General features: G+C 42.2%; 2 protein-coding genes across 2 annotated transcripts; one reads left to right on the top strand and one right to left on the bottom strand.

Annotated features, from left to right (window-relative positions):
- The first annotated feature begins 2,575 nt into the window (after positions 1-2,575).
- vbp1 (von Hippel-Lindau binding protein 1) lies at positions 2,576-6,837 on the top strand. Its single transcript, XM_037112644.1, has 6 exons — positions 2,576-2,733; positions 4,374-4,498; positions 4,921-4,987; positions 5,173-5,271; positions 5,406-5,544; positions 6,030-6,837. The coding sequence occupies exons 1-6, from the start codon at positions 2,653-2,655 to the stop codon at positions 6,104-6,106; spliced, it is 588 nt and encodes a 195-aa protein (XP_036968539.1). The 5' UTR covers positions 2,576-2,652; the 3' UTR covers positions 6,107-6,837.
- Positions 6,838-11,486: 4,649 nt separating this feature from the next.
- LOC119027445 (ras-related protein Rab-39B) lies at positions 11,487-25,225 on the bottom strand. Its single transcript, XM_037112643.1, has 4 exons — positions 24,013-25,225; positions 20,473-20,766; positions 16,932-17,112; positions 11,487-15,595 (listed from the first exon to the last, which is right to left on the bottom strand). The coding sequence occupies exons 2-4, from the start codon at positions 20,685-20,687 to the stop codon at positions 15,350-15,352; spliced, it is 642 nt and encodes a 213-aa protein (XP_036968538.1). The 5' UTR covers positions 20,688-20,766; positions 24,013-25,225; the 3' UTR covers positions 11,487-15,349.
- Between the last annotated feature and the right edge of the window lie 168 nt (positions 25,226-25,393).

Below are 25,393 nucleotides of genomic sequence, written 5' to 3'. Positions count from 1 at the left end.
TGATTTTACTCCTTCAGCTGAAAGTGGACAGTCGCGTCTTGACCTGAGGAGTTGGCCCTCCTGTGTTGTGCCACTCGGTTATGGAAAGGTTGTTTTATCTCCCCAATGTACAAATCTGTGCAGTCCTGGCTGCACTGCAGCGATGATGTTGTTAGGTTTTCTCATCTCCTCGTCTCTCTGTCTGCTCTGGATCCTTTAGCGGTTTTAACGAAGGTCCGGGTTTGGTAGCCACAGGTTTAAAGTGCTCCCCTGATGTGCTTCTGTTCCTTCTCCTTCCCCTCTGACTTAGTAGGTGCATCAAGGTGACATCTTAAACTTGATGTTACTGTCCACAGCATTTATATGTTCTGTGAAGGCTTCCATGTCCCTTGCTCTGATTTTGACCCAGGTGTTTTCCACATACCTGAACCAGTGGCTAGGAGGGGTTTCTGTGAAGGTCATCAAGGCTCTGCTCTCAACTTCTTCCATGTAGAGGTTGGCCACTATTGGGGACACCAGTGAGCCCATGGAGCCCAACGTCTTCAAGAAACTGAACCAAGTCCAGCTGCCTACGATACAGCCCTTAGATTCAAGATTAATAAAGTCTTGTATTGTGTAATTAAATGTAAGTGCATATTTTTGTATACAAAGATGATGTTACACATTTGGAACAGCAGACTTTTACTGATCTTCACAGTTTATTGATGGCAACTGAGACTAGCCATTAAATATTTGTAATTTGAATTGCATCTTGTAAATCAATGTATAAAGGAAACATGTGGAAATAGCCAACATGTCTCAGGTTTTAGATTTTGACAAATGAAAGTAAGTAATATCAAATGGATTTCTGGGAAGTTGATAGTTCAGCGCAATTTCATCCAAATAGCCGGATAGTATATGTGATATCTTGTGTACAAACCAATGGAGTGTAGGAGTGAAGTTGTTATTAACTAAATGGTTGAACCTGTGTAGTCCATAAGGTCTTCATAGTTCCTTTCATTTCAAGAAATAAACAGTAAATGAAAGAGTCAAGCCGAACTGGACTTAGGGCCAATGTTTAAATTATATATTGTGGCTGATCAAATATACATCTGAATGGTATCAGAGCAGATACATTATTGATGATAGGTTGTTGGAATCAACCTTCTGGAGTCAACAATTCTCACATTTGCCTGAACAGGAAAAAACTGAAGATGGTTACGTGTCCGTCTCCCCCAACATGAGAATTTGCATAAACATCTTCTTCCTGCTGCTAAAAGGAACATTTCATTTTTATGCATGTTAGGCCAGATGCCAACAGGAACAGCTTGGTTTCATGTTCCCCTGCTGCATTTTTCAAGAGGGGGGAAAAAAAAAACAGTGTACATGTGTTACGAATACAATTATACTGAGAGGATCTGACATTGAAAGTTTTTTATCACAACATTATAGATGTTATAAATGCATAATTTGGACATGCACAGATAAGCTCTGAGCAATATCATCTTAACTTTGTGCAGTAAAATTCAGCAATATTAAAAAAAAACCTGAAAACACTACCAGTAAGACAAAAAGGATACAATTCAAAGATACAAATATCTAATTCTGACAACACATGTTGATGACTTTTAACTTTTTTTTTTTTTTTCAATCCACAACATTTTTGCTCGTCTTGGCTCAATCTCCAAATCGTGCCTCAGTAAGGAGTTGAAACATGTGGGTGCTGAGCCCATTTATTGAAGGGCTTTTTCAGTCCGGACCACTAACTGCACTGCTAATTGAGCTAACTAGCCAGTGATAGCAGCAGTTAGTGGTTATTCTATTGATCTGCCAGCTCCTGTTTGTTTTGACAACACAGTCCAATTCTTACACGCTGAAGAAGAAATATGACAAATAAATTACCTAGTATTTTCTAAAATGTACTCAAAAATGTTCACAATACAAAATGAACCACTTCATAGTAATACATACATTATTTTATTTCAGTATAATTATTGCTATGATAAGTTTAATGTATATCTATAGCGCTTTTCCAGTGTACAGATTCCTACTTTCATCGGGTTATCTAAGGTCTAAGTACTGAAACAACATTAAACTCAACTACAAGTGAAGTGGACAGTGTGTAGGGGTTCTTTTTCTTGTACTCCATCACTATTATTGTTGCATTCTTGTGTAATCATCACAGATATTGTTGCAGGCAGAGGTGAGGCTAACTTTTTCTTTCTCATATGTTATGCTCAGTATTTGACAAGTTGGGAAAACGAACGTCAAGAATCAACTTTTCTCACTGATAGGTGCTTCTACCCTCGGATATGATATTGTGATTCGTTTGCTGGTTTTATTTTGTCTTAATAATCGCAATCTGCAAAGTGACAAAATGTATCCAAATATTTGTGATGGATTAAAAAGCATGTGTGTGCATATGTGCCTCTGAACTGCAGTGAGTAGAATTGTAAACTACAGAACTTGAGTAAATGTACTTAGTTAAGAAGATAAAATAAATTATAAAACTAGTAAAATAAAAAAAAACTATATAAAAACAAGCGCAGCAGGAGTTTTAGTAGTAATACAGATATTAGTAGTAGTAGCAGTTGCAGCCTGTGGCCACTAGGGGCAGCCGCGCCTCCTGCGCCCCTTGAGACGGGTGACGCCCAGACTTGTACGCAAGGAAGGAAGGAGTAGCCTCTCTCCAAGATGGCGGCGACCATAGACAACAGCAATGCCGTGCAGGCGACAAAGAAAAAGCACCTCGGGATCCCCGAAGCCGTGTTTGTGGTGCGTTAACTGCAACTCTTCTGTCTCTGTCGCGGGGTTAACACCGGTGAAAACACACCTCTGTGGCCGCAGCCCGAGCGTGGGCGCGTCATGCTGGCTAAAGAGCTAGCTAGCTGCGGTTAGCTTAGAGGGCTAGCTCAGTTAATCCTGGCTGTGTGTGCGGGCTGGGTGGCTGCTCGCGTCCATGTATGGACATTACAGTTGTCAGGGTGCTGTCGTTCTTATAACACAGTGCACCTCGTTTCCTCTTTAGACTTGTACGTATTTTAGTTAGCCACACTTTAGCCTGTTAAGCTAGCCGTTAGCTGCTTTGCTAGTGAATCGCTTGCTGTCATTTAAAAGAGCGTTAGCTGCCTCTCCTCTTGTGCTCCTTTAACTGTTGTCTGTTAGAAACTATAGTCCCGTAATATATGTAGTTTGTCAGCTCCATTAAATACAAGTTGGGTCATGTGCTCGTAGACAGATTAATGTTTTACATAATTAACACAATGTGCATTTAACTGAACATAGATGCTGCTGCAAGGGCCCAAGAGAGGGTTTCATTGGTATGAGATGTTCACGGGACCATGATCATTTCTGGAAATATCATGATTATGCAGTATCACTGTATACAGTGTCACACACAATATTATACTTATTAACAGAACAGACACTTAAACACAATGAAAACAGAAGTGTTTCTCCATTGAACAAATGTTTTTGATGTTTTCCTGAAATATTATGGTCCTGACATGAAACTTCATATAAACTGGGCATATTGTTCCTTTTAAAAACAAAATGTGGCTTTGGTGGGTCAGCTTTACTTCAATTTGTTATTGACAGATGACTGATAATGTAAATTCCCCAAAGTTGGGCCGATAAATGCCACGCATCCCTAAACTCTAAATCTGCCAAATGGAAAAACAACTGAGTTAAACTTCCATCTGACGTCCTCAGTAGAGGGATGATATGTCAAGTAATCAGTCGAGACATTTTAAAAGTGTCACTTCATTCTGCTAACGTGTCCTCTAAGTTTAAGTTAAGAAGTTTTCTAAGACTTCCGTTTTAATAAACTGGACGTCTGTCGGTCTTGGTTGGCCAAATCAAGTGATTCAACTATGTCAGCTTGGGCTCCTGTAAATTGTGTTGGGCATTTTTCACCATTTTCAGACTTTATAGAGACCAAATGACTAAACACAATCATTCCTTGCAACCTTAGTCCCCACATCAAGTAAGAAAATATCAACACACAAGCCACAAATGTTGAGATCTACTCATGTGGGCTTTAACTCTAGCTGGCGTAAGGAGGAGTACAGTCTACATTATTCGCTTATTAAAAAAAAACAAACGTTTGTGTACATTATTCCAGATGTTTGCAACGATGTTTAAACTCGGAGAAATCAGTCATTTTACTCAAGATGGTGGTTTGTTCCATCAGGTCACTTGTTGTCTAACTTCTGGGGGAATATCAGCTGATGCGTCAAGGACTGAGGGAGAAAACCAGCAAACTTGACTAAACATAACCTGAACAAACCTGTGAAATGTTTCCTTCAAGATTTCTGTCTGAGTCACATCAGAGTTTCATCAGCAATAGTGGTTGTGTAACAATGAAGAATGTCTTCTTTAAACTAATGTCTCGGCTCGTCTGCTGGATTTTACAGGCGGATGTCGACTCTTTTATGAAGCAGCCAGGTAACGAGACGGCGGACTCGGCACTGAGGAAGCTGGACGAACAGTACCAGAAGTATAAGTACATGGAGCTCAACCTGTCTCAAAAGAAACTCAGGTAACACCAACAGAAGGACTCCAGGTCCCATAAACTGACACTGGAGTGTGTTTCTGTGACACTAGACAGTTCATGCCAGGGCAGCTTAATAAAACCGTGGACAGACTAATACTTTTTTTTTTTTTTACCAGTGAAAATGGAATTTCTTTCATGCTGTTAAAAAATAGATAAATGAAAGTTTTTCCTTTGCTCTTTTATGATCTGTATAAAAACCTAAGTCTAGATTGTTAAGTTTGTTATTTCTACAAGACACCGTTTTAGTGTCACAAGGGAAAAGGGGCTGTTTTTACAAGGAAGTCTGGCGAGTCTCTTTTTCCCCAACGCAGTTTGCCTTCTGTGTGAATGAGCAGGTTTGCGTTGGGCCGTGTAACATTGTAAAGACTTGATGAATTACTTCCTTACTCGACTCTCTCGATGTGCAGGTTGAAAAGCCAGATCCCACAAATCACACAGACGCTAGAAATCCTACGACACATGCAGAAGAAAAAGGTGAGTCCGGTTGTTTAAAAGTGCTTGAACTTCGCTCTTAGAGCTGGTCGAGACCTGTGGCTGTCTTTAATGAATAGAAAGTGCCTCGAGGTCAGGCTGAGTTGGAGGAAACTGGGTCAGTGGGATAGAAAAATGTATAACTGAGGCTTTTTGACCAGATTGCTCTGATGTTTGTGTTTTCCCAGGAGACCACAGAGCCCCTGGACACACACTTCCTGTTGGCTGACAATGTTTACTGCAAGGCCTCAGTGCCGCCCACCGACAAAGTCTGTCTATGGTTAGGGGTAAGTAGAGCTCAGATTAGAGTCACTTTTATTTCTGGGGTTTATTCTTTCATCACACAGTCTAAGAGCATTTTTACAACGGCGGGTTGTCAGTTGAAGACATGACGGACAAATAAATCTTTTCCCCCTGAAAGGCAAACGTCATGTTAGAGTACGACATCGACGAAGCCCAGGCTCTCCTAGAGAAGAACCTCTCCACAGCATCTCGTAACCTAGAGACACTCGAGGACGATCTGGATTTCCTGCGAGACCAGTTCACCACCACCGAAGTCAGTATCCTTCCACCGTGTGGTCCACCCAGGCCCGGCCTACAGCTGAATCGAAAAAATAGACAGTTCGGCCGATCTGCTGTTGCGCTTTTGTTCCTGAGTCAGAATACAAGTGGTGCTTTTATTATTAATTTGTTCTGTAAAACATGTGCTCATCTACAACTCTGACAACAACCATGAGTAGATAGTCGCGACAATTCACAGAGAAGATTCACAGAGACTTCAGATAGTTCCAGGAAGGAGGGAGACACTAGTAAGATGTGTGGCAGTTTGTGATTATTACATGATTTAATGATCAGTTGACTTCGAGCGCTCGGCTGCTAGTATTTGCAGCTAACTCTCTCAGCTCAGGGACTCTGATTACGCCCATCTTTTCTTCAGCAGGATCCTTGAAGAACGGGTGTTTAAGTCATGCTAACAGCTTTCAAGGGGCGGTTAAGTGCAATTAAATCTGTGCTGCTGTTGCTCCTTAACTCTCCCTCCCTTCAGACATGGCACGAGTCTACAACTGGGACGTGAAGAGAAGGAGCAGAGAAAACCTCCTCAAGTCAGCAGACAAGTCTTAATATCGACAGCACGGCATCCACACCCTCCCCCCTCTGCTAACCATCTCCTCCACAGTCAATAAAAATGACCCCACGACCCCCAAACTCATGTATGTTCCCCACAGAGCTTGACAGAAGAGGGCCCGTTTGAAATATCTCTAGAAGCTGCAGTGTGCTCAGCGAACGTGTGCTTGATTCGGTGTTTTATTTTGAATGTGCCCTCTCTCTCTCTCTCTCTCTCTCTATCGAGGCGAGCTCAAACTTCCACCACTTGTGTTTTCTGTTGATTTGTTACTTTTTAAAGTATTTTTTCAAGTAAAAACTAACAAAAAAAAAACAAAGGCAACGAGGCAGTTTTTGTATTCTTTTCGATGATTTCAGTATGTTCCTGTTTGTGAGGGTTCTCTCGCATCGTCTTTGCTTTCCTGCATTTTCTTGCACTTCCGTTTCCTCCCCTCCTCCTCTTCCTCCTCAGCCTCCAGCAACTTTTCACACTTTATACTTGAGTTGTTAATTCTTGAAGCTCACCCAGTTGCCATCATACTAATCAGGCCTGAATGATCACAACAGAAGACCTTCCTTTCCCTTCGACTTTCCACCCTCTTCCTTTCCTCTCCGGTTCCTCCACTTTCTCCTCTTTCTCCTCCACCTTCTAGCAGCTGTTCTGTCTGTATTTATTTGTCTCTCACTGTACTCATTAAACAATGAATGAAGTAAAAGAAGAACATTTGGGCAAAGAGACGAGACACTGACCTGCTGCTCTTTGTGTGGTTATTCTTCTGCTTCTAAACTAGTCAAAAGCTGTCCTGTGTGTCAGTGCTTCCACCCTGTGGTCGCATGTGGAACTACACCACAGCAGACAGGACATTAGAGACATGATATCTAACTGCAGAAACCATTTTCTCAGAGTTTATCTGGGACTTTTAGGCGGTGGTGGGATGCTACTACAGTACATTTATACTAAGCTAACTGACTGTGCTTAATATGTCAGTTAATGCCTCTCATTATAAGCATGACCATCACATTTGAGTCATAGAAGAGGGTGAGACTATTACAAACAACATCAGCAATTATAATTCTTTGTGACTCAATAATACACGACAGGCACAGACTGAGGCTAATCTGTAGGACAGGTATAACCCTACAGCTATTAGCTGGTTAGCTTAGTTAGCATAACGACTGGTAACGGGGTCACTCGACCTTTTTACTGGCTAATGTCGACATCACAATCTGGAGCTTGCACGACAAGAGTTCAGGAAGTAGCTGCTCATGGCTGAGAAGACAGTCCAGCACGACCCCCCGATCGTTTTTATTGTTAGCAGGGTTTGAACGGATTAAGTAGAATGGAGCAAATATTTCCAAAAATATGACAGTATTCCTTCTGACATAATGTAACAGAACGTAACTTTATTCAGCTTGTGTCAGGGCCTTGACACACCAGGCCATCATTGAGCGTCTTTGGTTCAATAGTCGACCCCTGTCGGCATTTTTTGTGGCCGACTAAGAGAGTAGAAGTGTTGCTGGAGCCCTTCAGGAGACAAAAACTTGAACATGTCACTTTAGCGCAGTTTCTCCTAGTTGTTTGCCGAAATGACTATTTTTGCAAGAGTGGCGTGATGAAGAACATTAATGTGGTGACTACAGTCACCTGGTGTTTCTGAGAACTAATTCCTATACTGAAGGCGCAGAACAAACAAGCTAATGAGCCACTTGCTGTAATTTTCGTGGTGCGTTCAAGTGCAGCGTTCGATACAGGTGACGGAACGGTCGGCTGTTCTTGCTGCTAGTTCTTCCATTTCTGTCTGGTGTGTCTGGGCCCTGCTGCTTTTTATTTGCTGAGAGCGACCTCTTCACTGAGTCCAGCAGTCTCTTTAGTCGTTCTCTGAGTGAAAGACAAACGCTGCCAAGCATCCTGGCAGTGAACGGTGCCGACAGAGAGGACGACTGTAAATCACCTCCCTCCCATTCAACAAAGCAGACTGCCTTTCTGTCGAAACATGAAACTGCTCTCCATCACCCGAGTGTCCTCCCTCCTCGATCCCTTCACGGGTTCGGAGGTGACTTTGTCTGCAACTCTGAACTTCCACATCTCTGTCTGCAGCGAGCCAACCCTGAGATCAATACAAGACTGAAACTAGAGAGAAAAAAAACCACAAACTTCACAGAGTGGACAGCTCCTTTTCAGGCTCAGTCGCGTCACGTGACTTACCGAACACTCACTGGATTCGGGGAGGGGAACTAATTTGCTTTACTCGCAGCGAAGCCAAAAAGCATTAACAGCCACTTCCAGACCTCGAGGAGCTGGAAAGAAGAGGCCAGTCTAATGGCTCAGACGCCTGACAAGGACATTTTCAGTGTTTAATTGCTTGCTATTTATTATTTTACACTCTGATCGGATCGTGTTTTACTGGAATCGGATGACGGTAGCTTCAGACTAAAGCCTGACGAGGATTTGTGTTCTGCCCATACTGCACATTTATGACACAACGTAGAGATGATGGTGAAGATTTGTTTCTTCACAGATCATCATAATCATTTTAATGTGAGATTGAAGGAAATTCTTTTAAATAGTGATCGAGCAATAAACTCCCAGCTCTCCTTTTAAAAGCTTCCTTTTGAAGCCTTCAAGAGCATTTTCTCCAAGACAAACACAATAAAACTTTACTTGGGTTTTGTTTATAGAAAAATAAAGCTGTTGTTGTATAAAATCACGTGTCTCCAACATATTAACCTCTTTAGTGGAGAAAAACTGTGCTGTTTAATGACATTAATGCATAGTTAACCAAAAAGGTTAATTAATCCTAAGAAGTAGGTGAATGGCCATGAAAGGCAACTGAAGACTTGATGGGAGAAACAAAGTTTTGCCAGGATAATCTTTCTAAGGTCACAAGGAGAAAAATAAAGATTTTCAGGAGAAATTGTCTTTTTTCCCTAAAAATCTTAATAGAATATATTTTTTTCACTAAGTTTCACACAGGAAAAAACAAATGTCACTAAGTTTCATGATTAATTTAACTGGACAATTATTATTATTTTGAATTTCTCCTGAATGTTTGTGCCCCAAAAATCTCCTGAAAAAAATCACAGTGAAACTAATTCAATTCATTTTTATTAAAAACATATTTAATTTTTAAATATTTTTAATATATTTTTTTAATTCAGGAGAAAAATATTTAAAAAATCAAGAGAAATGGTCTTTTTCCCCACTTTTAATGGAATACTTTTTTTTTTCACTTTTTGTTTTCATGTAAAAAATCTGAAAAAAACAGTGAAACTAATTTTAATATTTTTTTACAATTAAAAACGTTTGTGGTGTAACAGCTCATCTAAAATAAAGTCATGGAGTCATGAATGACAGTAAATGCTGAAAGGCCAAATTTGTGTCAGCGTTTGACGAGATGGTACTGAGACCCAACAATCTACTATCTTACAGATCGGACCTTCAACGTATATGAAGGGAACAACACAAATGAATAAGGAAGCATATGATTTGTTCGGAGGGAGTCAAAAAAGTGAAGCCCAAACGTGACATTTCAGAGACTTTTTATTTTTAACTGTAGCTACTTAAATGAATAGTTCAACATTTTGGGAAGGACGCTTGTATGCTTTTCTTGCCGTGAATAAGATGAGAAGATTGCAACACATCCCCATCAGAGGAACGACCAGGTGTGCCGAAAGCAGCTTCTTACCAGCCTGTTTCATGTTAAACAGCGACCTCAAGTGGCCGTAGTAGTTATTACGGCACTACAGGAGGAAGTAAAGAAAATCGGCAAAATGGCACGTAAGAGGAAGGCTGGAGGTTGATGTTTGGTTTGGACTTTCAATCAGGAGACGGCCATTCATGTCCACTGTGGAACCAGAAGTCAAGTGGGAGTTTAATTTACCAACATGGTGAAGTTACATCACAGAAACGCAACTGACGTCCTGTATGTTCATAGTTATTTCTGCCCAATGTTTTCCTAAAACTAACCAAGTGGCTTTTCTTGTCTAATCCAACCAAACTGTGGGCGCGTGACGCCGCAGCAGTCGTTTTGATTTGGAAAACGTTGATGTATCTTATTTTCAACCTATCCATTTGTTTCTGTATAAGGATGTATTGGACCACTGATGCCACCCTTTACACTAACGATGAAGCTCAAGCCCACAGCTAGTTAGCTTAGCTTAGCATAAAGACTATAAACAGAGGGAAACAGCTAGCCTGGCTCTGTTCATAAATAACAAAATCCACCCACTAGCGCCACTAAAACTCACAGATTAACACATTATATCTTGTTTTGTTTAATCCTTACAAATGCCAAAGTGTAAAAACGACAATCCGTGGCTTACAAAGTCTTGTTGTGATCCTGCAATCTAATCCTTTGGGGCAACTGAGACAGTCAAAGTTACATTCACTAAAAGTGCGTAAAGTAAGATCCTTTAAAAAAAAAAAAAAAAACACCTACTAGCACCTCTACAGCGAGATTTTGTGTGTTAATTAGCAAGTTTTAATGGGGCTGGTAGGTGGACTCCAAGTTGTCTCCAATCTTTGTGCAATGCTAAGCTAGGCTAAGCTAACTGGCTGCTGGCAGTAGCTTCATGTTCAACATGACATGAGAGTAGTATCAGTTTTGCGGCTGGAAAGCAAATAAGCTCATTTCCCAAAAGGCGGAACGGCTGTAAGTCGAAGCGAGATATAACAGAGCTTAGAGATATCAAACTGGGTGCTGTACAGCAGAGCAGATCTACCAGCCGGCTGACATCTGGCTAAAGAGCCTCGGCAGCCCTTAAGGAGGAGCTGCACACACACACACACACACACACACACTCACACACACACACAGGAGAACGCATCCACACCCACCCATGCAGACCTTCACACTTCTGAACTGTCTGCTCCACGACGTCCAGTTGGGAGCGTTTGAAAGCTCTGGTGACGAAACAGCAAGCAGAGAAAAGGAAAACAGACCGAAATCACAGCCCTCGATGTCGGATTTCAAAAACATGAGAGCATCAGGGAGAAGTTTTTTTTTTTTTTTATTATTGTTATTATTACTATTATTCCTGGAAGGATTGTTGCAGATCGATCTGCACTCTCTGAATTTTCTGTAAGCAGTGTGTACAGCAGTGGGAATGGACCGTCATTTGAATCATTTTCCATCGAGTCTCAGAACATTTAGATCGGCTTCTCGTGAGGGGAAATGGGCGCGTCGCTTGGACTGGAAACTGTTTCCCGTTCACACATCGACACATCTTCTCGTACGTCAATCTCACCCCCCCCTCCGGATACATTCATGTTAAAAATAAGATAACACAAGCAGAGGTCTTCGGAGACATGTGAAAAGAAGGCATACAGAAAATGAAGCACTTGTAGTTTCCTCGCCGACGTGCAGAAGAATAATGTTGAGCGACATGGGGGAAGGCCTTGGATGAATTCATTTAAAAGAGAATAACAGCAAAAATACAAGCACACACGTTAATTAAGGACCGTGTATCAGATTAAAGATGAAAAAGAACTTAAAAATAGAATACCAATTGAGAAAAAAATGCTTAAATTAGGTGTACAGACATACAGATCTTCACCAAGCAGTCCAGGTACTTAAGGTAGATAAGTTAAGGTACATTTAATTGCTAAAAGTCTCTCTGTTCCTTGTAATATGAAGGTCAATGTGTCTCACACAAAAAAAAACATAAAACATGATTATATTTGGTAATTTCATAAATTAAAATGGAAATCTACTGGTAGATTACTGGTGTTATCTATCAAGCAGACGAGTCGTCCGCCAACTCACACGACATTAATGTTTCGCTCTTCGCCATCTGCAGCCGATGGAACGGGTGTGATTCACCGTCTCTGCTTCTTCTTGGCATTTTAAACAGTAACCAAGTTGACATCTTGAGTTTTGCATGAAAACATAAGATGGGGAATTCTCTTATTTTATGCTTTGGCCCCATATTTAGATGAGCTGGTGTGTAAATGATTCATACCAACTACAAATGTTCTGGTCTAGTTTATGTAATCCTTTGGGGCAACTGTAACAATCAAACCTAAATCCAATAAAAGTGCGTGTTTTTGTAACAAGCAGAGGAATTCATTTCCAAAGTCACGGCTGACTAACATATTTTGACAGTCTAGATGAGGCAGCAACTGCAACAACTCACCTCTTGTGAGTCTTGCTGAAGGTGAGTTCTCGCTCTGATATCCCGCGAGAGGTGAGTCGCTGCAGGTGTCGCCTCATTGAGGCTGTCAAATCAGTTAGATGTTCCGCTGTGAATCTAGGAAGAGATTCTTGCTGGCAGCTCCTCTAAGTAAACTCTCTCTTCAATTCTTTCCACCATTGTCTTCCTGCTACAACTCAAATCTCTCCAGATTTGAGAGCCAGACTTCTCTTTGTTTCTGGTTCCAAAACGGTCTCACTCTTTAACAAACAGGTCTTTCTCCATCGGAATTGTTTCCGTAGTTTTGTCAGACACTTAAAATAGCAACCTCAAGATGGTTAGTGCCAAAAAACAAGAACTTTTAGCGAATGTGAGTCTGATTATTGCAGTTGTGATCTAATGGACCAATTCCAAAACGTCTGGAATGGACGAATACTTTACACATCAAAACATGTAAATATGAGCCCTGGGTTTAAAAACACAGAAATTCCCCTTTTGTGTAAAATCAAAATAATGCCTGTTTAAAAGGAAAGATTCACACGGAACCACACAGAGCGGGAAAAAAATCTCTGAGCATGTTGGCCACACCTTTGACACGTCAAAGCAGGTGTTTTGTCTTTAATTGGTGATGGCGAACACCTGCCAAGACCTCGCTGCTCGTCTATAACCAAAATAGTAACGTGATACATTTTGGATCTGCTCATCAGCCCCTTTACAGTTGTCATTTGAAATCTCAGGGAGAAGACAAATGCTACAACAGCATGTTACACCTCCTGTATGATGCTGTGGGTTTGAGACAAATCACTGTTGGGGGACAGCTAATTTGAGATAGCAGAGTCTTCTTCCGCAGACTGCTCACTGACAGAGTTACAACGGGAGGGAGTGAAGATTACGAACACTCAATACCCAGTTTATTGGGTACACCTAGCTAAAAAATAATCAAACAGCCCTGCCACAGTTAGTCATTTCGGAGGGGAAGTTTATGCTTCTGCAAATTGAGTTTCAACCCATTTATATCCAAGAGGGTTGGTTGAATAACCAACACCTGTTAGTGTGATGCAAAAATAAATCAACCCACACCACAAACCTTCAAAGTTATCTTAAAGTGAATCAGCACCGCTCTAAAACAGCTTAAACAAAAACTGAACATGTATTGCAGGACAGTTGTATTCAAAGTCGTAAGTTTTAGCTCAGTGTACCCAATAATCTGGCAAGAGAGCATCCGTCCAAGACGAATGAGTCCATCTAAAACCACCTGGTAAGACATTAAAGGGCAAGTTCACCCAAAAAATGACGGGCATTGCCTTCTCACCCCCATTCTGATGGAAAGTCAGGTAAAGTCTCGCGGCCCACAAAACATTTCTGGAGCTTCGCAGCAAAACAGCGTTACAGCGTTCTCCTAAGCAACTCAAGTAGATGGGGGCATGTTTTAGAACATACAACAACAAAAATATACTGGCTCCATACAGTTTGCCAGGTATAGTCCAAGTCTACGGGAATCCCTGAGATCCCAAATCGATTTGTGAAAGACTTTATTTACACCCTTGACGCACGGTAGAGTTCTTGCAACCACTCCAGACGGGGTGCGCTCTATGACGCGTATCTCAGAGCCTCCAAAGACTTAGTTTTGTTACTTTTTAAAAGCCATTTTAAATCTTTCCCCTTAAGTCCCCATCTAGTTCAGTTGTTGAGGAGAACGTTGCAACAATGTTTTGTGGACTACGAAACTTCAACTTTCAGCTTTCCTTCAGCATGAGGGTGAGTAGGTCGTATTTTCAGGTGGATTCTTCCTTTAGGTTTAAGTGTGATTAAAGTATTCCCACATAACTGTGCTGGTTACATCAGCATGTAGCATTGGAGTGTATCGAAATGAAAATAAAGGTTCGATACGCTTGAGCACACACACACACACACAAAATCAAATCAAAATCCAACCGTGTCGCTCCCTCGTGGTTGTATCCATGTTGGCCTGATTTAATAACACCTGCTAGTTGGGACTGTCTTTGCATGATTATATTGTCCGAATGCGTGCATTGTGGTTAATGTGGTTCTTCTGCGGAGTCCGCGGTCTGGTCCCTCTCTGTTTGCTCTGCTTTCAAGAACTGCATCTCCAGCTTGTGTAGCACCTTTCAAAAGTCACACATGAGGCTCCACATTTAAGGTGGACTTGGCTATTAAGGTGCTTTCTGGATCCAACGTCCCTATTGGTCCGCCTAGACAAGTCCCCCAGTCCAACAAGTCTACCTTGGTCAGTCAAGCTGTACACGTTGTCTCGCCCGGCTTCAGGAGTCCGTTAGGATGGGTGAAGATGCTTCATTATAGTGCGGTATTTAGCAGAATGATAGTGGATATAACCATGTAGTCAATGTCATTGAGCTCACTGGAGGCCTAAATTGCTCCAACGAAAAATGTATGTGGTCTCCGTGAAGGAAACCATCTTCCCTCGTTATATTTAGGACCTCCAGGACTCCTCCATTGAGCTCTGATCGTGGAATGTGGAGCAAAACGTCAGCTCAAGAGAAAAACAACTCTTGCAAAGGATGGCGCTTGACCCTAACGGTGCTGACTAAACCTTGACTGATATGTGCGAGGAGGACGTTGGAACGTAAGAGTGATCGTTTTTTTTCGTATGTGATCATGTAATTGCATATTGGAGGAGAGGAGGAGATTAAGGATTAGTGGGAGGAGAGGTGAAGGAAGAGATGACAGAAGAAAGAAAGATCGAACCAGTCAAGAGTGTCTACGTATTTTGGCGAAGAACCGAAATGGATCCTCTTTCTAAGGCCTTCCTAAGACTTTCAGGGGTTTTCAGGCAGCAAGCCCAAAAAAAACTTAAGGGACTGAATCATGGGAGCCCTCACAAGTCAATGAGCATCTGTGATCCTTCCACTCTGAGAAATAAAAGGTATACAGGAATGGGCACAACCCTTCAGTCATCCACCCCTTGCTCAAGGTGGTCCTCTCTGCCTTCTACCAGCCTCTTCATTGAAATTCCTTTGTTTCCAGTCTTAAGAAACAACATTAGAGGGTTACCAACACTTTCAGTCAGAGGGCTGACACCTCAGTCCGTCAGCCACTCCCCTCTGAATCCTTCCTGGATTCACCTTCAGTCCCGAAACTCTTCCCAGATCAACATAGACAGCGGCGGTCGCTCTTGGTCACTTCCTCCGAGGAGTGAACCACATTGGGGACAAACCCGCTCTTCACGCCCTCCCAGCCCTCCTGGATTGTGATGTCGCCGGACCGCACCAGGGCGAAGATGTCTCTGGTCAACTCGGTGAAGGCATGTTCCACGTTGATGGCGTCGCGGGCCGACGTCTCGACGTAGCGCATTCCATACGCCCCCGCCAACTTCTCTGCTTCCTGGCGGGTCACCTAGAAGATCAAAAGAGGTGAGATTCAACTATACCGCAATAACCTCTGAGTAGAAGCCTATGAATCCAGATTCTCTGGAACTGCCCTATTTCAGTCAGTCAAACAACCCCAGGAACTAAGGGGATCGCAAGGTGTTGCTGGGGTCCAAATCACTGGAGGAGTTGGGAAGCTTTTTGTGTTTTCTTGTTGATTTGGTTTCTTATTACAGAACAAATTGAAAGCAAACCAACATCACAAAGCACTATGTAAGATTGTTGACCCCACTAATTGTTTACATGTGTCCAGAGCAGTAGTGAGAAATCAAACACAGGATGAAGGTCTTGAAGGTCTTATCTACCACAATGTCTGATATCGATTTAGTTAATCTATGTGATGTACGCAAAGCACACCTGACTACAGGAGCTGCTTAGCTCAGACTTGAAGAGTATGCCTTGTAGTTGGGTCAAATTGGGGTCAGATGCCGTTCCTACCACAAAGAAACGGCTCCAGAATTTGTTGGGTACAGGGCCAGGAACACTCGGTATCAGTGTTTTGGTCTGCACCAATGTGTGTTTGGTGTCTTCACATCTCAGATACGCCCAAACAAATTGTACCATAGGAGAAAAAGAACAAGATTTTGATTCCGTTATTAGAGCCAACAGTGTCACCAAATAGTTGACAGCAGTTCAAGTCACACCACTGGATATTTGGACATTAGTTTGACCATCTCCATCTGTGACAGTGGCGACCAAAACAGGTAGTTTAAGCCAAACCATGCTGTTTTCCAAACCCTGACCAAGTGTTTTTTGTGCGTTAACCTAACCAGATTTTAAAGGTTGTGACCAGAGAGTAAAGACAGTTCAATGTTTAATGGCGAGTACTTCCACTTGTATGCGAATGCCTTTCTTTTGTATGAGTATTGATCCTTGTATCCAACACTTTAACCTCTGAGGCTCTGTGCATTGAACACCCTTCGTCCATGGCTGGCAGATTTACGACATGGTCACTTAAATGTGGCAGCAGATTGAACATAGAGATGAAATGGAGTGAGCTGGTTAATTTGATTTCAATCCTGCTCTGAAAATATTGTGTTGTGCAGACAGGCAGTCATGTGGGACATTTTTTTGCAGCGTCATCCTGTCATGTCTACGTTTCAGTGGTGATATTTTTGCTTTCTGTCCGCCAGCTGCCTTGAGGGAGTTAAATAAACCATGACAACTCGCCTGTGATCCAAACGTGCGCTGATCTAAATTTGAACAAAAAGCTATTTTTAACGCCGCGGACTGTATTACGTAACATTCGAAAAACGCCACCATCTTCAGCAAAACCCTTTGAATGGTTCCCACACTGTACACACCTGGCGCTGCGCCTCAAGGTCGCATTTGTGCCCCACCAAGAGGAAGACGATGCTGTGCGGCTGGACGTGGCTGCGAGCCTCCTCCAGCCAATCGTGGACGTTCTGGAAGGATCGGCGGTTGGTGATGTCGAACAGGAGGAGCCCGCCCACAGAGTTACGGTAGTAAGCCCTGGTGATGGACCTGCAGGGGTTGCGAACATATAACACAAGATAAATATCAGGGTTTGGAGCAAGTCATAGAACTTGGCTCTTTTCCTTTTTCACCAAAGCATTTTAAATCTTACAAATTAATAGGATGTGTCATGCATTTGTTGTGTCTCTTACAAACTTAAACTGAATATAAAATGGCATACATCAGCAACACACCAAGAATCAGTAGTGAATAACTGTGCAACGATATCAGTATCCACCATTAAAAATTAATATCAGTCGAGCCCAAGCTAGAATTGCAGTGTTTTGACTTTACAAAGCAAACGCTGCTGCGCGTCCCGGTGGAGAAGTGCTGCTGGGTTTTTAACAAGTCGTGACACACCGACCCGCTTCTGATGCGCCCGTCTCCCCACAACATCCTCACGGAGAGAACGTCAACACAGATATAACGAGAGGCAAAAATTGGGGGGTAGAGACGTGCCGTGAAAGAGGAAGCAGCAGAGGACGCGGCGAGAGAGGAGGAGTGTGTGGCAAAACTTCAGGACGAGGGAGTGATTCATTCGATTCGACACACACATGTATGTATAAATAGGACCACGCAGACGAAGCAACAGTGACTAAGAAGAGATCTGCGTCGTCAGTCGGACAGGCACAAAAAACAGGCACACGAGGGGGATTTAAACCAGAGGCGAGGCGCACGACACTGTCACAAAATCCCCAAATATTTAAAAATGTGTCAGAACCGGTGGAACTTAAATACTTTCCCAAAATGGCTACAGTGCGCCAGTCAAAATGGCTACCACGGTCAATCAAAGTGTGCTGTCAGGGAGCTTTAAACCTGCCACTTTCCAGATGAATAATCTCACAGGAGGGACAGCTTATAACAAATGTATTAAACTCCTTGCGGTGCTGTTTCAGGACATAGGTAAGCCTGGGTTTACTCAAAAGCTTGGTTATTTTACAACTCAATATAAATATGCAGACCACATGTTTATTTGCTCAGATTCTCTCTTGAAAATGGCTGACACGGATCTGTCCTTCGGTTCTCAGAGAGATGTGTTGCAGTTCCCATGGAGACAGTAATCATGCTGACAGGTGAGACCAGTCGCCTCCTGACAGGATGATGAGTGGGGCTGACTGAGTGAGTGGGAATGTGTGCAAGCATGTGTGAAATATGCATTTTTAGGCCGTGAGATATGCATCATCCTGGCTTTATTACACCCCCTCTTCATGCTGATGGGGTTTAAAAAAAGAAAGAATCCGATGTTAAACATTTGCCGAATTTACAAGAAGGCCAAAATAATTAAGAATTTGTTGTAGACAGTGTTTCACAACGTTAATGAAGTTTCTCCTAATGCAACACCTCACAAAACTGGGAGATTTTTAAAGGGAGTCTGGGGACCTCATCCGCAGGCGACACAAAAGTAGACTGTATTGGTTGTTGTTTTCTGTATTTGTAAAAATGTGACATGTTTACCATCAATAAAATGTTCATACATTTAGTGTAAGTAGAGAGATCAGTTGACACTGTGTTGAAACAGTCGCTAAATGTTGGCAGCTGAGACACAGAAGCAGACAGGCGATGCCGAGCCAAACTGACACTTTTTATATGGAAAGAAAGAACTTACTATAGTGCATTGATGGCTGAATTAACAAGATGGCCCAACTTGTTAAGAATTTGTTGTAGTATTTCACAAAGTTTATAAAGTTTCACCTAATGCAACAACTCTCAAAATTGAGAGATTTTTAAAGGGAGTCTGGGCACTTTCACCACAGGCGACTATAAAAGTATTCTCTATTTCAAACTTCACTTTATTCAGGCTATATAGTAGCTAGTGCATAATACTTGTGTATTTAGGCTGCTTACATATGAATGCATCAGTAAAAGTATTGTAATGAGAACATTTACCTTTAATTCTTTAAGCTTTCCTAATAATGCCTCTTAACAACATTTCCCAAAATTGAGAGATTTTTAAAGGGAGTCTGGGGAATTTTGGTTGAACAAATTTATAGATTAAATAAAGTCTCTTATAACGATAACATTATATAACAAAACAAAATGACTTAAGTCAACAATGAAGAACAAAAAACATTCCCCTTCAGACTTTTTACCCCCCAAAACGGTTCTGTTATTCTTCCTGGGGCTATTAGCAGCACCTTCATCCCTTTACTCATCGGAAACGGCCTCACTAGTCGTTTTCTCTCTGCTTGTATCACCTCAGACCTCATTTGAATAACTGCTCTTTCTGTTGTCCCAGGTAGTAATTCAAGTTTTGAGACCTCCAGGCTACATCATCAGGTTTAGAGCACTTAGTGTTCCTTAACATTTAAGTACTAAGTCACACAATAAGCCTTTGAAACTAATTTTCACTGATGTTAATCTTTATTCAGACATCTTATCTTGTAACAATGTCACATATTCTTTATTTTCTGTTGATTTCCGTGAGAAAATTATATTTTTCTTCACTTTCCAGGAGAGGTCACAGGTCTCTGTTCACATCCACGCGATGTGGGAGAAACGTTTCCGTATTTCGGTTTCAGAATGTATCAGAATAAATCATGATAAGCCGCAAGTTCCTCATTTCCCCCCGTGTGCGGGGACATCTGTGGTGCAAACCGGCCGAGATTCTGCACTGCATCTCCCAGAAATCACCTGTCAGCAAAGCAGCTGATTAAGGTCTCTTTGATTTATCTGTTAGCATCTATAACATCAACATGCTGCCTACACGTGAATGCATCAGAAATCATTTTGTAATGACTTGTAATGAAAACTTTTGGTAATTTGTATTTTGCTCATAATTCTTTCAAAGATACGGGTTTTTTGTTTTTTTTGACTCTCATTTCAAACAAGTGGCATAAATTAGCATGTGTTATGTCACAATTAAGCAAAATAAGCTCTCAAAATTGAGCAGTTTTATAAGAGAGTCTGGGGAACTTTATCCACAGACGACAGAGAAGTTGCCTGCTCTGGTTACTGCTCGCTGTATTTACACCAAATGCAAAACTGACACTCTTTACCAGAAAGGAAATAATTGTATGTATTGCATTGAATGCCGAATTTACTAGAAGGCCCAAAGAGCTAAGAATGTGTCACTGACAGCATTTCACCAAGTTTATAAAGTTCCTCCAGACGCAACATCTCATAAAATCGAGCGATTTTTAAAGGGAGTCTGGTAACTTCCCCCACAGGGGATATTAAAAGTGCTCTTTATTAGGTACTTTACGGTATTTTTTAAACGTCTTTTCTCAGACAAATGCCGTAAATGACCATGTGTTATCTCACCATTCAGCACCAGGGTCACTCTGTGGTCACACAATAAAACACGGATATTAACGGACACACACACGCAAACACACACACACACACACACTCTCCGCCAGCTGTCCTCACCTGAAGCGCTCCTGGCCCGCCGTGTCCCAGATCTGCAGCTTGATCCGCTTGCCGGGCTCGATCTCCACCAGCCGGGAGAAGAAGTCCACGCCGACGGTGGGGTCCGACACCTGGGCGAAGCGGCCCTCCGTGAACCGCCGGATCAGACACGACTTGCCCACCGTGGAGTCCCCGATGACGATCAGCCGGAACTGATAGAGCCATATCGCCTCCATGACTGGGCTGCTGCTGCTGTCTGTCTGTCTGTCTGTCTGTCTGTTGCTCTCACCGCTGTCTGTCTGTCTGTCTGTCTGTCTGTGTGCGGACATGAGAGAGAGGGAAACAGAAAGTGAGACCAGCAGCAGATCAGTCCTCTATCATAGTCCTAAATATCCACATTTCATATTTACTTCTTATAACCTCTTATTTGAAAAGTAACTAAATATAGTAACTCGAGTGCTCTGATACAGTGTTGTGGTGGTGGACAGGGCCACAGCCAAGGATTTTAGACATGAGGATCCATCCATCCATATATTACTGTCAAAATGCAATATTTTACATATATTACACATTACATGCTCTGACTTCCTGTCACTGGTGTGTATTAAAGGACATCCGGCTTTTTATTGCGTGGCGCTGGTCATGTTTCAGAGACAACTCGTCGTCAGCGCTACTCGCAGAGTTCCTGTATTTGTTTGTTTTCTCAGCAAATTACTGAAGACGGTTCCTTAATTGGCTTGTGGTTTTTATTCCTCTGGTGTTGCAGCGAGCTCTCAGGGACACAGCGCTTTTTTTTCTTTTCTTTTCTTTTCTTTTCTCGGGAACACTTCTTGTTTATAAACTGTATAAATGTATCCGTCAGCGTCTCACCCTGCAGTTTTTCTTCATGTGTTGAGCTGCGACTATTAGTTGCCAAACATTTTAATGATGGATTTTAAACCGTTTGAGGATTTTTTATGGAAGGAAAGTTAAAATTCTTTGACCCTAGCTAGGTTTTCGTCTCTCCTCTTTGATATTTTTGTGTCGTGGACAAAACAAGACATTTGTGGACTTCGTGTTGCACTTTTGGGAAAACTGATCGACATTTTACAGAACAAAGAACTAACTGATTATCAAGAAAATAATGAATTAATCAACAATGAAACTTAATGTTGGGAACCTATTGTGCGCCTTGCGTTTAACAAGGTAAAACACCAGTTTTTGCAAATGTGTGACACGGTGACACAGTGTGATGTCACTAAGTCACGGAAGTTAACGCAGGGGCTACTGACGAGGCGTTCAGGAGCAGTTTTACTCACTTTCACTTTTACAAAAGTAATATTGTAACACAATATTTTTACTTTTACTCAAGTGTGACTCCTCTACCTTCATCATTTTTCCCTCCTATACACCCAGCTGGACTCTTAATAACACTCTTCACTCGGCTGTCGAACTTCTGTGCCTTCAGTCCTAAATGTTCGATAATCTTTGTAATAAAACAACTGAAATCTCGCTTTAACACGAAGGACGACGCTGCCACAACACTAAGACTAACTCAAACCAACCTTCACTCGGCTCCTCGCCTCCTCCTCCTCCTCCACGACTGGCTCACTGGGCCTCATTGTGTTGGATTCAATTAAAAACCACGAGATATAAAAGAGAAAATCCTCTTACGATTTTCTCGTCACTCGCTGGCGTCAACTGATGTTTTTAATGAGCCGCCTTTTTTGGATTACTGGCCGTCGCCTAATGCCCCTTTTTGATACGAGGCTTTCATGGCGTGACCCGGCGTCTTATTCCGACCGCAGCAGCTTTGTGAACTACTTTTACTTCACTTGAGCATTTGAATTTAATGCTACTTTATTCTTTTGTGATTAGTAAAATACAATATTGGCCTTTCCCCTCCACCACATCGACCGCATGATCAGCTTCAGCACACAGTAAAACACTGTTTACATGTCACCGTGTAGCAGTAGGTACAAGATACTCGTACTTTAATGTAACTAATGGTTTGAATCCTCCCTCCAACACTGGATGTGACACATAATAACCCCGTGTTGTCAGAGTGATAGTGACCTTTAACAGGTGAATGGCGAGCTGCTCTTATCTCCCCCTGTGTTCCTTCACATTAATGATAAACAGGATTATCTCTCGACTGAGCTCCAGGCGTGTTTTTCTTGTAATGGAGTATTTTTTTAAGACCAGGGTACTTTTGCTTTTAGCTAAGTAAGTAAAGGATCTGAGTACTTTCAAGTCAAAAAGGTTAAAAAAAAATAAATAAAAAAAAAAGTGTAACGTGATGAACTTTTACTCAAGTTCAGTTTAGAATGCCGGACTTTTACTTTGAAATTCTCCATCAAGCCGCCCCAATATTGCAGTTTGATTTAGATCACTTAACAGTTTTTCTTCCTTTAAATCACAACATATATGACGACACACTGTGACAACTTTTCAAATCAGACCTGCCAAATTTTTAGGCGCACCGGTGTGACCAATGAAAATAACAGTTCGGCAGATTTTTCAGAGTGCGTGCGACCAGACAATGAAGAAAAGGAGCACAATAATAAAATTCTTATAGTTCACTTTTTAAAAAATAAAATCAACCGGCTAAGTTTTAGGCACACTGGTGCGACCAGTAAACTAGTTCTGTCACCCTCTGGAGCCCAGAGTTGTAGTTTTCACTCCACTGCATTTATCTGATAACTCAAAGGTGCTATTTGGTAAATAAAAGTCGATTTTTCTCATGCCCAACTCTTCAAAAAGCAAGTGAAAGTGTAAAACTAAAAGAACAGTCACCTGAAGCATTTCATCGTCTATGTATCACTTAAATATCACAGCTGAGCTCATTTTAGTTCAGGTTATCGTAACGCATAATCTTTTATTGTGATAGTATTTGTTATTTCCCAAAGTAACTAGTATCAACTTATCTCTCCAGTAGCACCTTTAACTTACTAGTTTACCTTTTGCAAAATACAATAAATCAAAATACCAGCTGTGATATAATACCAGCGATTATAAAACAACGTTACTTTCATACTTTTGCAGTACTTTTACTTTGTAACACAGTATTTCTACTTTGTTTTTCAGCTGCTGCTTCTTCACACAGTGGTTTGTCCTGTCAGCTGTGTCTCTGCACACTACAGCCCTCCCTGACCGGGCAGCCAGCCTCACGCAGCCCTCACGCAGCCTCACGCAGCCTCACGCAGCCTCCCATCAGCCCCCTCTGTGTCCCGCTGGAGTCGGGTTGCGTAGCTCGGTCGGTATGCAAACATGGGAGTGAATGGCAGCCGTGTGGGGGGCTCTCACACCGGATGCAGTCTGGAGGCTCCACAACATCAAGTGCTGGACTTTAATCATCATCATCATCATTATTATCATCATAATTATATCTGGATTCTGTGTGTTTTTAACCACATCACGTCTGGAAACACGTTAAAATAGTAGCATAGAGACAGAATAAAGGCTTTTTGTAATAAACATCATGTGTCCTGCTGCAGGCTATTATTAGATCGTGGCTTTAAACAGGCCTCTGTTCAGGAGGCTCGTTCATGCATAACAACGGTAAAGACTTTAAAAACCTGCCTGCTCGGAGCAGGAGGGCAGCGTAGGCCGGAGTGGGTCCGCTCTTCTGTGACGCTGCGTCCTCAGGACCAGGCTGGTGTGGGCTCCATGGCACCGACGGGTCTGTGTGGATCGGGCCCTGCAGAACAGCCCCCCCTCCCTCCCCTCCCTCGAACCCTCCGGGGGTCGATGCTCGTCTCACAGATCCTGAAGAAGCAGATCCTGGTGCAGCAGCAGCAGCAGGCCCTGGAGTCCTGGAGTCCTGGAGTCCAGGGCTGAGTCCCCTCCTTCACTTCAGGCCCGATCGAGAGCCGAGGGAGGAAAAAACGCATCCAGAGCAGGTGCGGATCGTGCGCGTTTCTTTTCTTTTCTCCGCCGGAGCCGCGGATAAAACCTCCCGGCAGCCTGCGCGCTCTGCTCGGGCTGTGTGAGGGCGGGAGGCCGGCTGTCAGAGGGGAATCCCGCCGTGTCGCGTGTGTGTTGGCCGTGTGTTTGTGGGCTTTCGCCGCTGATGAAATGGCAGCAGGAGCAGCAGCATCATATAGCCTGACTCATCCCGCATCAGTACCACTACCGTAAAGGACCGCGGAGAGGCGCACGGCGACTGTGGCGAGGAGAGACAACAGGCGGAGGGGATTCATCTGAACACGTAACGAGGAAACTGAGGCTGTTTTTATTGTTTTGCCGGCTTAAAATGTCGGAATATAAGACAGGAATATGTTAAATAAGAGTCTGGGCGTGTTTCCGTGAGTTAATAAATGCCGACATCAGAAACAAACATCAGGCTCGGTGAAAAAATACACAATTTTAATCAATTATTATTATTATTATTATTATTATTATTATTATTATTATTATTATTATTATTATTATTATAGTTTCCGCTGTGATGTTTGTGTTTCAAGCTGCTCAACAAGAGGGAAGCTGCACACTCACTGCGCCGGCACTAGTACGCAGACGCGGAAGTGCGAGAGCTGCAAACTGGGAAGTGTAGCTTTTTACAACTTAAACGCAGAACCTTGAGATTTTGTGGGTGTGCATTGGATTTTGTGCGCTTGTCGCGATCAGATGAGGTCATAGACACAAAGTGATGATGTCACTGCTGCGAGCAGTGTAATGCTTCAAAATACTTTAGAAACTGTATATTACCAACTGTTTTTATTTGTAAATGAATAATAAATACTGTGTAGTTCAGTTATAAACATGATTTGGCAGGAGATTAGTTGTTTTTAACCTTGACAACGACTTAAATGTTTCATGAACCATGTTATTGTTTCTGTTCAGTGAAATTACTGTACTCAATCTAATAAACTATATATTTTCTGGTTATTTGTGTTATTATTAAGTGATAATAAGCTATGTTTAGCATGGAATTAAGTTTAAATGAGCTTAATCATTAAAA

This window comes from Acanthopagrus latus, chromosome 10 (genome assembly GCF_904848185.1).
Source record: "Acanthopagrus latus isolate v.2019 chromosome 10, fAcaLat1.1, whole genome shotgun sequence".
NCBI lineage: Eukaryota > Metazoa > Chordata > Actinopteri > Spariformes > Sparidae > Acanthopagrus > Acanthopagrus latus.
Note: the sequence above shows the minus strand (reverse complement) of the source record. Positions and strands in the feature narration are given on the sequence as shown.